We start from the raw sequence: 16,484 nt of genomic DNA on the forward strand, positions 1-16,484 counted from the left end.
CAAAACAAGGAAAGACAGACATGTCCAGACATGTATGGCCAAATCAGTTGAGTTTGTGTTTTGTAGAGTATACAGTATCTCCAGTTTACAGTATGCAACAATGAAAAATTAAAACCAATCATTTCATGGATATGGAAGCCTAACAAGGTAAACAAGAGATAAGAAACAAATTGGTTGATAATTAATTGATTTTAGGGTATCTGATGGCTGATTTAAGACACGAGTAAAAAACCGACCCATTAACATAAGAGATGGTAACAGAAAGCTAACACAGGAGGAAGGTGCTTCTGAATGTAAACAAACCAGAGAGAATTGCATTTCCCCACATTCCCTTTAATACCTGGTTCCTATCTATTGTTCTCTGGCTTAGTCCTGACTCAATAGAAACCAACCACATACAACAGCACCTATGCTTTTCTCTGTTTAACTTGTGCTTCTATGGATGTGCTACAGATTTGCCTTTATCCCTTTTTCAACATAAGTGCTGCCTAAAATCGCCACTTAGGGCCATACTCAGGAGGCGCCTTTGAATGGTTTTCATCAGCCTCCATGTCTGGAACACTTGTCCCCCCAACAGCTCACCTTCCTCACCCCCCAACTCCTCCGCACCGGTCCCATCTTTCAGAGCTTTGATCCTGCGCTCTGCTCACTCGCTCCCTTGCTCGCCCCCACCCTCGCACTGGAATTGGTTTGATGTAGGAGAGAGCTGCCTGCACAGAAGGATGAGCATGCAGCAAGCCTCGCACTGACTGGAGGAGATTCATGTTTTATTTACCTCGGCTCTGAGACAGCACTCCAGCCCTGCCACTGCAGTGACAAATGTACCGCTCTCTCTCTCTCTCTCTCTCTCTCTCTCTCTCTCTCTCTCTCTCTCTCTCTCTCTCTCTCTCACTCTCCCTCTCCCTCCCCTGTGAGCCGTTAGCACAAATGCTAATATTCTCTTATACGATACAGCCTTCATGCTGAAGCTCCTGTTGGAAGGGAAATGGATGAGAATGCATTGATGTCAGTAGTGCCTGCTGTCTGGAGACAGCAGTGTAACTACAGGCAGCGTAGGCTGGGAAATCACACTGGAGCCAGAATGACATGGGCAAACTGAGCCCACAACATCATTATTACACCCTAATATTGCTACTTTTACAGTTGTACAACCATGACCCATAGGTAGATACAGTAACTGTGATACAGCAATAGAGAGTAAATATGCCAATATTTGTCTGTTCTCCACAGACAGATGTTCCCAAACATCTAGCTACTACTATTCCCACATTTTCAAGCCCCCCATTCCAACACACGCTTTGGGAACCACTGCTTTAAAGAATGCTGGCAGAAGTTTCATTCAACTTAATGAATGTGCTTTTGAGTTTGTTAGCTTAAAATGCATCCAAGGTAGATTACATTGTAGAGGGATGAGGCAACACATTTGCTGTCATTAGGCTACTAACATGGAGGAGAATGCTAAATACCCATTTTATTAATTGATGGAGGATGGGAAGGTGTCCTGGGGCGTCTGCTGGATTTTTTTAAAAACATATTTTAAGTATCCTGTATAATCTGTAGTGTTTTACTTTTTATTAAATGGATTTACAAATCAATAAAGCGTGCAGAAATTCATCATGATTATTGCTGGTTTACCTTTAATTTTGCTCACTGAAACAAATTGCTCATAGTTATTGCCTGTTACAGCTAATTAGCCACAAGCTGCGTTTTATTCAGCAGACAATGTTTTTGATTCATGAATTGTGATTTGGAGAGTGGTATTTTTAATTAACTAGCTCCAGAAACAGTGACAACAAACGCGCATTCAGAGTGGGACCGCGAGGGGACGTGTTAAGTGTCGCCAACCATCCCGTATTTTGGACGCTAAAATCCGTGTTGTGTTCGTGACCGATACAGGAGGCGTTATTCTGTATTTCTGAGGTTAGACTGTTGATACGTTTGATTTGTCTGACAAACAGACAAACAGAAATCCGCATCCCTCCCTCAGCCGGAGGTAGGTGCCGTTACTCCACGGCTCCTAAACCGAGAAAGCGCTTCTCAACAGTCGTCACTTTTATTTTAGCAAATCAGCAGTGTGCCACCGTTGTAGACGCGTATTCCTGCTGAAACCTCAAGATTCCCGCTTTGAATTCAGAAAGGCGCATGCGCGTTTCTCCCTCCTTGCCGTGTAGTCGTCGTTGTGGTAAAGGCTTCCGTAGTGCCGCCGGGCTTTGTTGGAGCGTATTTGTTCACATTAGGGACTTGTTAAAAAAGTATATATGTATATGGGTTACTTATATAACCACTTATCTGGTTTGCGGTGGGTCCGGAGCCCACCCAGAATCACTGGGCATAAGGTTATATATATAAATATATATATAATCCAATATGGATGATAGTAAAAAATCAACTTACTAATCAAATTTTCCCACTGTCTACTTTCTGCAGATATCCGAGGCATTCAGGACTTCCTTGACAAGACGTCTCAGCAGGGGATGGACGTGTCCCTGCAGAAGGTGGAGTCCAACATTAACATGATGATCACAGGAATGTTCCGCACAATGAGAGTGGAGGAATTACACCGCTACAGAGACACACTGCGCAGAGCTGTTCTCTTCATGAGCCCCGCCAGTGCCAAGGCCTTCATTAGTGAGGTGCGGTACACTTATTCACGTCAGTACACTCACTCACTCACTCACACACGGTCCCTATTATCACAAGTGTGGTGTCACTAATCCACAGGTTTTATATTAAAAGATCTTAATTGTTGGAAGATGGATAAAATAATTGTAATATAATGACAGTACTGGACATTCTGAGGTTTCAACTGAGGGGATAAAGAAAGAGTCCAGAATGATGAATAAAGACACATATATCTAAATGACTGACAAAGCTGTGTAAATCTGAAAGTTGTGTTAGTAATTTTGAATAGGGAACACATCACAAGGCAGATGATTTACATGTAGAGAGCTAGTCAAAACATTTAGAGACACCTAGTCGTATAACTTTATATAGATTTCTTTGTATGTTTCCAGTTATTTCACTGTTTTCAGAAGAAAATGTAAACACTTAGAATTACACAACCGCAGTAAAATAATCAGAAGTTGTTATATTTACAGTTTTAAAAGCAGACAGTTAGCCCTGCTGCATCCTTATGTACTCTTACTCATTAACTAAAGGAGCTTCATGAGTACTTACAGTCTTGAAGGTGTTGCAATAAAAGTAGTCATTTGAAATGTCCGTTTTGTAACTGATGTACATATGCATGCCCTGTGCTGTATGTATTTGTTTAGTGAAAATAGAAAATGTTTTATGGATTTGGAAAAGCCTGCACATAATCAGCTGTACCTGAACTTTTGACAGGTACCATATAAACCATTGATTAAATTTTCGTCTTTACCTGTTTTAATAACACCTTGTTGTTCAAGAAAATTAAAGTTTATAAAGTCTTAAATCCCAGGGGTGGGAGAAGAGTAGAACGTCTTTAGTAGAAAAGTTTGTCTTGATTTTAGCTGCAGGCTTCACAATGGACAAAAGTTCAAATCCTACTGTTTTGTTCAACACAGTTTTAAATGACAGGCCTTTGATTATAGAAAGTTTGAAGGACAGAACTGAAGTGCTGTATGAAGTAACTGCAGTACTTAAAAGAAAGAGATGAAGCGGCGTGATATTGTTGGTAATGATGTAGTTTGTATAGAACATACACAGTTCTTCTATAGCATTAGATTGGCCTCCTTGTTTCTACACATCCATTTTCTCAGCTCTACTTAATATGAAGGTGCAAGTTGCAGTTATTTACAGATGATTTGCAGACAGTGGTCCATCTGTCGCTCTGCATCTCTGCCCACTTTCACCCTGTTCCTCAATGGTCAGGACACACACAGGACCACCAATAAAATTTGTGTGGTAGATCATTCTCAGTGCTGCAGTGACACTGATGTGGTGGTGGTGTTCTGCACTGGAGTAGATTAGACTCTGCGATTAGTTAAAAAATGTAACAACTAATAGATCTGAAGTCTGTGTACGTTCAAAAACGTCATCTGTAACTTAATAAAAGTTCAACTAGATAAGCTGGTAGCTTCATGCCAGCCGAGCCATGCAAACCAGCTGTTGTTTTGGCTCTTTAATTATAAAATCTTCATTCACTGCATGTAACGTTTCAGTTCTGCACTTCAGAATATCACACCCTCTAGTCCTTTTCTAGTGTCTACTTCAGATAATGTCCAACTACACCGTCTAACATTGTAAAATAACTATTATGATCGGTGTGGCTATCAAAAGATTTGGAGACACCGATTACAATTATTATCAGTGAATTCAGCCATTTCAAACTGCACCCAATGTAGAACTGAGCAAACGGATAGGACTCTCTGGAACATCTGCATGTAATGGCACTTTTCCTCTGTATGGTGGAAAGCTCTTTTGCTTCACCATTAAGCAAATCTTGAACTGGGTACATGGAACCAGGTACTTTTTAATCTCTGCTCACTCCTGGTTCCAAGCGAGCCAAGTTAGGACTTAATGTGGAGTGTAAACATTACCGAGATACAGAGGTCAGAGAGATGTGTATACACAATGAAATGCAGACATCCAGCACAAACTTTCTATTTGTAAAATCTTCAAGGTACAGTGGAGATCACATGTTTATATTCGATTCACGACCTCAGCTTGTAAAATTTCACCATGGTCTTTTTGGTCAATTGTTGGCAGATGAAAGAATCCAGCGAAAGCCAGACTGAGCAATGATAACTCGAAAAACTCCACTGATCTGTCTGCACTAATGTGCACAGCAGTCTTCAGTCCCAAACAGCAACACATGAATATGCAATCAGTAAACAACTTTTAACATTCCCACCACCATTATTGTAGTTTCCAAAGCACATGATTCCTGGCAGAGACATTGTTTTGTAACATCACTGTATACATTTCGAGTGGGGGGTGTTTCTATTATTGAAAAACCATCCAGTTATCAAGCGAGTATAGTCAAGTACAACTGAGTATATTAGGTAAGTGGAAAAAGCAATAAGCCTCAAGTTGGTATGTCCAGTGCCTAGCATTGGATAAAGAGGTGTAAACTCACCCAGCACTGGGCTGTGTAGCAACTGAATTCCATCTAATTATCTCCAAAATGTTTCAACGTTTGCTGTATTTCCCATTTAAAATCAAAGAACTTACATTTGGGTAAAGCTTGTACTGTTTACTATAAGAATCTGGACCCTGTTAACTTCACCACACTGTGAATATAGATTTTCATGTCAAAGTTTTCATGCCAGTTTCATAATTTTCACAGCTGTAAATTTGTTTGTCTGTGATGCCCAATATTCCCCTTTCTCTGCTTTGTGAAATTTTTGTGAGTTCTGGAGCATCATTGTTCCCTGGAATGAGTGAGTCAGTCATTCTAATTGAAGCATGCCGTGCCCGTGTTCTGATTGCCTGTATATGTAAAGAAACCATTTTAATGCTTTTCGTTTTCTGCGACAGCTCTCGCCGGGAATTAAACCATGAAGCATTGCTTAATCGCACATGCTATTCTCATTCTCCTTTAATTAAAAATCTCCTGTGAAAAGCAATCAAAATCCAATTCTGCCTCCGCGCCGAATCAGAGGCCACTGTCAGCGGTGGATGGGGCTCCCAGGGGCCGGGGTAATGACTCTGTGGCCTGAGGTATCCCTGCCATGTATGGAAGGTTGACAAACACAAAAGAGGAACCCGCAGTTTTTTTTTCTTCTATCGAGAAAAGAAGGTTAAACCCAGGCTTTGTTGTTTTTGCTAATTGCCTTAGTGCGTAATTACAGTCAGAACGTTTCGCGACAGTGTGTTTTGCGCAAGCAGTGCCTTGGCGAAGCCCTTATGGCACCGAGCGCTCCTCTTGCCTATACTGAGAGGGGTTTTATGGAGAGAGAGCATGTTGCGCTGTTTGTAAACACCGCATTATGCGCTAAACGCGTGATGAATGCGAGAGTGACATTCGCGGCCTCGTTCTTGCCCCTTGACTGCACGCCGTGGATATATTCTGGGCTCCAGCGCCGCAGCGGGGAGGGCTATTAAACATCTGTTAGCTCTGTGAGCTAGCACCCATTTCATTGCACAGCCTGCATGTTCAATGCCGTGCCATTTCCTCTCTATGCGGCAATATTCACATAAAGCCCCACTTCATGTGCCTGTTTCGGCTTATTTAAGCCCTCTGTCTGCTTACTGAAGCTGGGTTTTATGGGTAATGAGGGGGGCTCTCTTTAAAGCTCCTGTCAGGAACCTGCTGGAAGCTTTCCACAGCGGCCCAGGACCAGCCTCAAACTTTCACAGACCATAGCAAATGTGAGTAATGTAGGTTGGTCCGTATTGTGCTGTTTGGATTGTGGCATTATCACTCATTACTGCGCTCTAAAGCTTCTATAGTTTCACTGTGACTAGTTAAAGCTGTTGTGGCTGTGGTTCTAATTGGGGTCTTGGTTGTAGAGGGTTTTGGAAGCTGATTCTACATAGCCTCTTTTACACACAATGGTCAGTGTTAAGCAGGGTTGGAAAGCAATTTTCACTCTGTGGCCAAACGACTGTGGGCACTTCTACTAATTAGTGAATATAGCTTCTTCTCACTGAAGGCTTAACAGAATGTGACACACAGTATGAGCCCAGTAAGGTCATTCTACCCAATGCCAAGCATCAGTAAGTGTCCTCCAAGGTTTGGTCACTAGAGCAGTGGAATTTCATCCTTCAGAAAGATGGAGCAAATTCCAATAGATGTGGGATGAGTTTGTGTGATGTTTGTGATCCAGAACTCATCATCCAACAACAGTACCTGACCTCACTAATGCTCTTGTGGCTTAATGCTGGCACATATTCACAGAAATTTTCTGATATTTGTTCAAAAGTTATAGATAGTATTTTTACCTTAACATTGCAGCTTTAAAAGCATTGTGGTGATTCACTGAGCTGTATTTGGGAGGATAGAACCTCTGTTGTTGCTGCACCAGGCCCAGCACTGCAGAAAATATAATTTTTGGAGGGGTGTAGGAACAGAGCCAGTCCAAACTTCTGATAAGGGGTCCTCCTATCTAAACTACCGGTAATTTATATAATACAGTTATTAATTGTGCCCCCTCCAGGGTGTGTTTCTTGCACCCAATGATTCCAGGTAGGCTCTGGACCCACCGCGACCCTGAACTGGATAAGCGCTTACAGATAATGAGTGAATGAATGAATGAATGTTTTTAATTGCATCAGCTCCTTTAGGCCCATTCAAACTGGTGCTTCCTCATTTCCTGTATTTTTTTTTTCAAACATAGGTGACAATTTATTCTGTGTCTAAAAACTTCATGGTAATAATTTACCAAAAAATATGCACAACTAATCAATATTCAGTCTCTAGTATCAATACTTTCCATCTTAAGTCTAGATGTAACTAATCTAGGCTACAACTAAAGCTTGAGAGATAGGACAATGATTGCCTTTTTAAAAATTATATTGGAGGAGTGTAATCACCTCCATATATTGACTCTTGACTGGACCTCACAGTGGGCACTGCTATAAAGTGCCACAGTTTCACTTAGTTTTCAAGTTCTGCGTACATATGAACACATGATGCAGTTGTAAAATTTAAGGTGGAATAACTATAATGGTACGAAACCAAGTTGTAGCACATGAATTTATCTTGTTCACTATTTAAGGTGGAACAGAATAATCAAATAAGCATCTGGAGGACAAGGAGCCAACACTAATTTTAAAACAGTAGCAGCATTTAAGGTCGAATTGAAGCAAATAGAGTTGTTTTAAGTTGTTTATTCTCCAGCTTGCAGCATTGTGTCACTTTAAATTTTGCTGCAGTTTCATCCAGGCACCTGTAACTGCTTCACTGCTTAAGGTGTTAAAAATATATTTATATCAGTTCACTCTTGTGATGTCATTTTTTTGCATCTCATGTTCTGAAGGATAGTTTTGCTTCATATTCTGATCAAAATGAGACACTAACTTGGCCCAAAGGGAGGTCTCACCTCCCACTCCCTTCCCATGCACCTTGATTTCAGGATAGTGCAGTAAAAGTCAGTTACACTCTTGTACTGTAAGTGGAGCCTCTGAGCAAAAATATCTAATGTTACCTAGTGTTCCTTTAATGTCATTAACATTAAAAATATGTTGGATGAACAGATGACCACAAGCTTTTTGGACATATGGTATATGTTTCCCTGTTTATATTCAGTCCGATTTGTTTTTGAGAGATTTATTTCTAAAGAAATGTGGTCAGCCTAGTTTTACCTTTGCAATATCCCGACCAGAGTCGCTATGCTTCTGTGTAATAACATACTGTTGATCACAAACATCCTGTCCATGTAGCACTTCGAATTACATCTCTTGCTTATTTCCCTTCAATCACGTCCTCTTTTGTGAAGCACTGAATCACCTGAATTCAGTAGGGAGTCCTGCCAGAAGTACTACATTAGCAAAGTATAGCAGATTTCCTGGAATGTGTCCATGGGCTGAGAGAGGGGCTGCACTTATGTCTAATAGCCCATCAGAGCAGGGTGTTGGAGCAGGTTTCATGATGGGATATGGTCAGATACTGGGAGAAGGGCCTTGGGTGCCAGGGCTCATCCCAGGCCAGGGGACAGTGTGGGCAGAAAGGTGACTTGACCTGTTTTCTATGACCGCAATTGCATTCCCAAGTGGCTGTTATTAAGGCCCCATGCACATGGATCTGGGTTTTTATGGTTTTGTATGTTTTTTGGCCTCCCGTCCAAATAAAAATGTGTTTTAGATCACTGAAAATGGAGGTTTTCCTCCTGTGTCAGTGTTTTTGAAAATGCTGATGTCACACAGCTTGATTGTTTTTGGCTAAAATTCATATAGCTCCTCGTTCTCTATATAGTGAATTACATAAGGCATAAAACTACAATATACACGCAGATAGCACTAGATTTCAGATGCACAATATGAATACATATAAATGATGCTGTATTGGAAATATATAATACACTATTAAGATCTAGATTCAGTAATTCCATGACTTGCTTAGTGCACTACATAGGGAATAGGGAGTGATTTGGGATTTGGGTGTTTTGTGGTGTTTTGTTGTCTCTTTTGAAGAAGTACTGTGACCCCCTACAGGACTGGCATGATAATGCAACCATTCTCACATTCGTATGCACAGGGATTTTTTAAAAAAACGGAGGGAGGAGAATCTAAGTGTGAATTCCTTTCAGACTAACGCGAAGGAAATAACTAATTTTTGTCAGATTATGTAAATTAAAGTGTGGTGTTTATTTGGTTTAGTCTTACAAATGTACACTGATAGGTTAATTAGGGTGTAGATTACATAGTTTAGATTGTGTTGAACTCACAACCCCAAGACCCTGCAGCTGTGTGACAGCAGCATTATCTCTTGCACCACCTTGCTACCCTTAAATACATGTATTTCGGTTAATGGCCAAGACAGCAGTGGCACAGAAGTGATGTTGCTGCCAAATGGCTCAAGGGCCTGAGGGTTCAGGGTTTAGTCTTTACCTCAGGTCACTCAGGTCTGGGTGTGTCCATGGCCCAGCCACATAGCGCTGGTCAAGCCTAGGAAACCAGCAAAAAGTGAAACAAAAACAAAAAAGCTGGACTAAATGTTAGTTACCTTCCATCTCTAGCTAGTTTTAGCTTTAATCTGTAGGTTAGCACAGGGTGTTAGTTCCATAGGATGTTGTGATCCATGTTTTATATAGCATATGGTAGTGACATCACTGTCTTCCACACAGTATTTTGGGGTTTGATTCCCAGCTTGAGCAGTTAACACCATTCAATACCGGTATGTGCATGATTATAGAGATCATAAATAATGATTGATTTAGCATGATTAAAACAGTAAGTCTATCTGGATAAGAGCAAATTCCATACATGTGAATATTATGTGTCTTGTGACACTATAAGAAAGTGTTTACGGATCAAATAGATAGGGCATCTGAGGGCATGGATGAGCCTTGAAGCCCTGTTTCTAAAATAAGGTCATCTGCACCGTGGAGAGACAGAAACATGCTGGTCTAGCAAGGGATCATCAGTGAAACAGGAGATGAGAATCCGGCTGAGGGAGCGGCTCTTGAAGCCGTCACTCACAGCTCTGTGATGTGTTCTGGTGGAGCAGCAGGGACAGATGTCCATCACGCCTCCACTCACAAACTTGACAGACGTGTGGAAGTCAGAGGAGAGAAAAGGATGCTGTGTTTAGCTTCTTGGTGACTAGTGTGGCGGACGATTGGAGCCAAGCGTAGGTGTGACGTTGCCAATAATCCTTTTATACAGAGTTGGCATTATGTTCTTTGATACATTACCCGCTACATCTCATGGATATCCAACAATTCCTAAATGTTAAAGTGTTGTAGCACTTGACAGCTTGACCAAAACAGATGGATCTATTCAGATTGTGGAACATTATGCTCCTCCCAGCTACCTCAATAAGTCTTTCTTTCTTTCTTTCTTTCTTTCTTTCTTATAGCTCCTTTATTTCTCTCCATTGTCTATGCATTTATGCTGAGTGTTATGGATTGCGGGGAGTTTCATACCCTATTTCCAAAAAGGTTTTTAAGTCTTGTAAGCATGGAAAACAATAGTCTGTTGTGTTGTTGTTGTTGTTGTTTTCTCTTTCTTTTCATTCTATTGGTTTAATTGAAAATATACAGAAAATACCTCAGATGTTTATAGATATGAACAAATTTTTAATTTGATGCCTGCAACGCACTCCAAAAATTTTGAGACAGTGGCATGAGTCATAACAGACCCTTGTGCTTCGGTTTTGTTCCTTTTAATTATACTTTTTAGTCATTTAACGAAATTATTGCCCTTTTACAAGTGGAATTTTTTGCTCATTCTTGCTTGATACAATACTTCAGCTCCTTAAATGTGTCCATCATCTGATTTCCCTCTTCATGATGCATTATAGGAAACACATCTGGACTGCAGACAGGCCTGTCAAACACACACACTCTCTATCTACAAAGCTACCCTGTTGTAGTACATAGAGATTCATTTTTGTATGGGGTCCTCAATGAGTAATAGGGTTTCATTTCTAATGCAGCTTCAGACTGTTAAGTGACATTGATTTTCTGAACTACTCGCAAGCAAATGAAATTACAGATTCTCATGCAGTGTCATCTGAGGGCTTGAAGGTCATGTAAATTTTAACAGTGGTTATTGGCCTTGCTCTACGTAAGCTGTTAAGCTGTTTGAAAGTCTAGTATCAGTGGCAATGGTCATTCCAATAGTGAAAGTGTCGCTTGACCCAGTGGTATTCTCCTCTAGTTTTCATCCAAGAGCCCAGTTCCCAAACATCAAAATTCACCTTAGGAAGGAAGCTGTTGTTTTTCATATTTCTCACTCCACAGCTGTCAGGGCACAGTGTCTTCCATCTCAGGCCACAGCTTGTGTGTGATTCAGCTCTTGCACCACTTGACACTGTGCCTGGCCACTTCAGCTCAAGGTAACTAGCCTGAATGATGTTCCTATCAGGACCCAACACACATGGAGGCACCACGGACACCAAGACACACATGTCCAGACTGATCTTGTTTACCACTATTGAAGTTTTTTGCCCTAAGAATGTCATGAACATGGGGAAGCTCATGTTATATGTTTTGACCTTGAGAACTCAAGCTGGGAAAGGAGCAGAAACTAGATAGAAAACAGTACTGTGAGTGTGACATGTCCAAAAAGCCCATAATAAAATACCTAAAGGCAACATAATGGAACTATAACTGGATAGAAGGACACATGAAAATGGAGTCTGGTCAGAGGTCCAAAGTCAAGATTAGAAAAAATGTTTTGATAAATGTAATGCATAGATAGATTTTAATAGAATGTTTTTAATCCACCATTATCAGCTGGTTATTTTGTACATTCTTAAACAATATCTGAATAAAAAAGTAACAGTTTTTTTTTTTTTTTTTTTGATTATTCATTTATTTTAGTGAACTTGCACATTAGTTTGTTGATCGAGAGCATGTGCTAATTCATTGTCTGTAAAATAATAAGACAAACCAATCATTTTCTGTAGGCTGCCTAAGTCAGAAAACACAGCGAAAACTGATCCTTTCTAATTTAGCCGCGGAATAATCTTTAGAATTTTTAAAGAAATTTAAAAAATTTAAAAAAAGGTGAATACATTGTCTTCTGTTCGCTCATTTCTTGCTTTTCTGTGTGCTCAGGGCCGTGGTGAAGTTTGTGTGGCTTATAATCATTTAAAGGCATAGGCACTAAAACAACTCATTCTGAACCTGCTTGATCTTTGTGATGTTTTGACCAAAACATGTCAAAGGCATTTCATTAAGACCCCAGGGAGCCATGTTAACTTGTCACCTGTAAGAAACGTTTGCAAGGGAGTTGCTTCATGGAATGCCTAGAGAAGGCAGTTTTCCTCTGTCTTAGCTGCAGAGCTCATAAGCGGAATGCTAACTCAAGGTGACAGAGAGGAAGTCAGCCTCATACTATCCTCCTCCTTTGGCCGACATGAAAAAACTTTTTTGCTGCTCAACCAAATTTCCCTCACCTCAGCAGGAAGCTGCATGGCCTCTTTGAAATGTATTATTCAAAATGGAGGATGGGAGATGATGACCTCTCAGCTTCATTGTGAGCATTGTATCTCCAGAGCTTTTCATGACTGTGCCATAGCAATGAATAGTAGGAAGCTACCTTGGACAAAAGGCTTTTGTTTGAAATGAGAATATGGACACATTTTCTTTTATAGCAGAGGGCAGGAATGCTGAAATGGTTGTACTAAAACATTAACACATGGTGAAGGCTAATCTCTTAACAAATAGTTTAGTTAAAATAGTGGATATATGTAATTTGTCCACTGCCATCAGGAAACTGGATTTACTGGTGTCCAATATCAGGATGTTTGATATTCTAGACCAGGGTACACAAGTATGTTGGTAAATAAATAAGTAATGCACATAAACACAAAATGGACATGTACACAAACGCCCACTTGTGCAAGCTTTATATTATGTGGCAACCCAGACTGTCTAGTTAGCCCAGTTGCTGCTGTTCTTACTTTTAAGGGTGAACCCCATTTCTTAGTTTTATCCCTAGCCCCTCGTTTTAGAGTGTCATCTTTGGAGTTGAGTAAAGTGGGGGGGTAGTGGTTTAAATCTTCTTTACAAGATGGGATGAGATTTCAGGAGCTTGATAAGTCATCAGAACGCAACATAAAAGCAGAGCTTCATTCCAAGTCTACTAATGGCACTCTTAATGTAGCTGTGCAGTTTTATCAGAGGAGCACTGTACTTTAGGTACATTTAAGGCATCATATCCCTTCAGTAGTGTTCTACAATCGTATATTTTCTACCACTCCTAACTCTTCTGTGATATGAAACAGAATTCAGCATCTTATTCAGCAATTCTTTTAAACCTTCCAGTTCCACCTTAAATGTCGCTGCAACATCAGGCACTTCAATGTAATCAGTTAACCATTTAAGGTGGAACTAGATATTAATTGGCTAACTTTACCTACTGAATAATCAGGATACTGAAGGACTGACACCCCCTCCAGGGCGTATTCCTGCCATGCACCTAATGATTCCAGGTAGGCTCAGGACCCACCGTGACCCTGAATTGGTTAAGTGGTTACAGATAATGAATGAATGAATGAATTATCAGCATACTACTTGTGATATTTTATGCTTGTTATAAAGAAAATGGACTTAATACATTAATTATACTGTTGCTTTTGGCGGCACGATAGTATCGCAGTGACAGAGCTCCAGGGATTCAAGGGTTAAAGTCCCACTCCAGATGACTGTCTGTGAGGAGTTTAGTGTGATCTCCCCATGTCTACGTGGGTTTCCCCCTGGTGCTCTGTTTTCCTCCCACGGTCCAAAAGCACACATTGGTAGGTGGATTGGTGACTCAAAAAGTGTCCATAGATGTGAGTGAATATGTGAATGTGTGTGATTGGCGCCCATGGTGTGTTCTTGCGTTGTGCCCAGTGATTCTGGGTTAAGTGGTTACAGAATGAATATTATTGCTATTGTTTCAGGCTTTTTATAAATTACAAATAAACTAAGATAATACTCTTGTAATCATTCTTTTAAAGGAGAAAATTCTGACATTTGTGGGGTTATTTCCAGCAAAAACTGAGACACCTTACTCATATGCAAAACCTAGAAATGTGATTCACCCTCATTCTGAATGTTGTTAATGGTGGTTTTGGCCAACAGTCATTGGATTTAATTTTATAATGTAGGTGATGTTTAGAATTTGTTTTGTCATTCAGAATGTTTAGAATTTGTTGTTGAGTTATGATGATCAAAATGTGGATCACTTGAAAACGTTTGAAAGCCCTGTTCTAGACCACTGTCCAGCTAGAGCTATTATATTGCATTAAATTATTATATTACAGATGAATGATGCAAACCTCTCTGTTCACATTGAAATGTACGGCATGTAAAAGTGAGACAAAACTTTTCTTGCCTTTTCTACCACAACATGTAGGAGTCTTTTTAAAGCTCTGTGCCTTCGCGTGCAGAATTTTTAACCATTCCTTCATTTTTAATAACCATCCTGCTGTGTTCAGTTAACTCATAGTTTTTAGGGCTGTTTTTCCAGACCATTTAAGGTTGATTATATAATCACATAAAAACGAACCCTTTTGTGCAGTGGAATTTGCCGGTGCGGGTCTCTTGATAGTACAATAACACCATTGGTATTCAACACAGTGTTATAACTTTGAGCTTTTTCATACTGACGCAAACATAAGCTTTAGATCTACAACTTCTCCAATCTGTCAAGTAATGGGTCTTCCCAGAATATATATTTTACACCTGAAAAAAACAGCTCAAACACACCTACAAAAGGGTAATCTGTCTTGTTTAAGACTTTCTCAGGAGAAATAAAGCAGATTTAATTATGGTTTTAACTTTCTAAGCTTTTACAATTAGATGTTAAATGTAATGCATAACATTACAGCGTATCCTAATTGTTAAGTCCTGGAGATAAATTAGAATAGTGGATGTTCTCCTTCTACACTGATGGGCTGCTGTACGTTTTCTGCTGTGTAGAACAGAACAATAAAAATGAAATAATGAAGTCTTACACTAAGATGTTAAGCCATATATGAGACAGGGATGTGATCAAAGTGAGAAAATTCAAGCTTTTTTTTTCAGAATTTCAGAAACAAAAGGAAATTGCTTGCACAGATTTCAAATAAGACTTAACCACATCTAGAAGGAGAAAATGAGAAAGAGAATGTGTCTTTCTTCTGCCTTGTATTAATGAGTGTACGTTTATACTTTAGGCTTCTATTTTCTTTCATTTTCTCTTCTTGAAACAGATTTCATCCATTGCAAATTAAAACACGATTGACTTCTTCAGCTCTTTTGTTGTTATTCATGTTGATGATTAATCTGATATGCTATATCTTCAGTTTAGCTTTTGGAGTCATAACCCATGAGAGGGTTGCATCTACCTAGATACCATGAGAAAGATGAAACGTGTTTTAAATCCAGGGTGGCATGGTTGTATTGCTGTCACACAGGGTCCTGGGGTTGTGGGTTCAAGTCCCACCTCGGGTCACTGAGGATTTTGGGGTGTTCTCCTGTGTCTGCCTGGGTTCCCTCCGGGTGATTCGGTTTTATCCCACAGTCTAAAAACACACATTGGTATGTGGACTGGCACCGGACCCACCACAACCCTGAACTGTATAAGTGGTTTCTGAAAATGAATGAATGAATGATTTAATTGTACAGAAGTACAATGAAATTCAAGCTTCATGTTTAGCACCTACACAGCATTCCTTCACTTACTTCTGGTCCCGTTCTTCCTCAGTCCCGTGGCAAGAACCATTGATTTTTGGTCCTGTGCCCCACTTCTCAACTTTTAGCCCATGGCTGCACCCTAAAAATAAATAAATAAATAAAATGAATAAATAAAACAAATTTGGCTTAAACCTTCTCTTTCTGAACAAAATTTCAAGATGAAAGAGGACACCAGCGGCATGGTGGTACAGCAGGTAGTATCGCGATCACTCAGCTCCTTGGGCCTGGAGGTTGTGGGTTCGAGTCCCGCTCCAGGTGACTGTCTGTGAGGAGTTTGGTGTGTTCTCCCCATGTTCGTATGGGTTTCCTACAACATTCCAAAAAAACACACATTGAATGAATGAAAAAAAAAAATAAGACACTTGATAATTCTATTACATGAAAATGAAATACATAGACTCCACTATAACATTTCTTTAAAGTCAAATCATAATATTTATTCTTCTGCTTGCACAGTTTATCTGCATTTCCAGCAGAAATTCTGTGCATGTTTTGTTGAGGAATGAAAAATGTAAGACTAGACATTCCAGGCGTATATACCATGGTGGAGGAAATCTAAGTATAAGATAGTAGACTTTCACATTTGTAGCATGGTGCCAGATTATGCCTGTTACTCTGTCAAAAGTTTCACAGTCTAAGAGCGATCTCTGTTTCTGGAATCTGCTGCTTCTGCATAAGCTGTAATTTGTTGCACAGTGCTGGAAGAGTGTACACGCTCAGTGCAGA

The 16,484-nt window shown here is 40.0% G+C and overlaps 1 protein-coding gene across 2 annotated transcripts in view; it reads left to right on the forward strand.

The window, feature by feature from the left end:
• The window catches only part of grid2 (glutamate receptor, ionotropic, delta 2), a 599,368-nt gene that overhangs the window by 356,126 nt on the left and 226,758 nt on the right, over positions 1-16,484 (forward strand). For both annotated transcript variants that reach the window (XM_066644040.1, XM_066644041.1), the window contains exon 4: positions 2,428-2,633. In XM_066644040.1, the coding sequence (XP_066500137.1) occupies positions 2,428-2,633 (206 nt within the window). The remainder of the gene's footprint in view (positions 1-2,427; positions 2,634-16,484) is intronic.

This window comes from Hoplias malabaricus, chromosome 14 (assembly GCF_029633855.1).
Source record: "Hoplias malabaricus isolate fHopMal1 chromosome 14, fHopMal1.hap1, whole genome shotgun sequence".
In the NCBI taxonomy this organism is placed as follows: domain Eukaryota; kingdom Metazoa; phylum Chordata; class Actinopteri; order Characiformes; family Erythrinidae; genus Hoplias; species Hoplias malabaricus.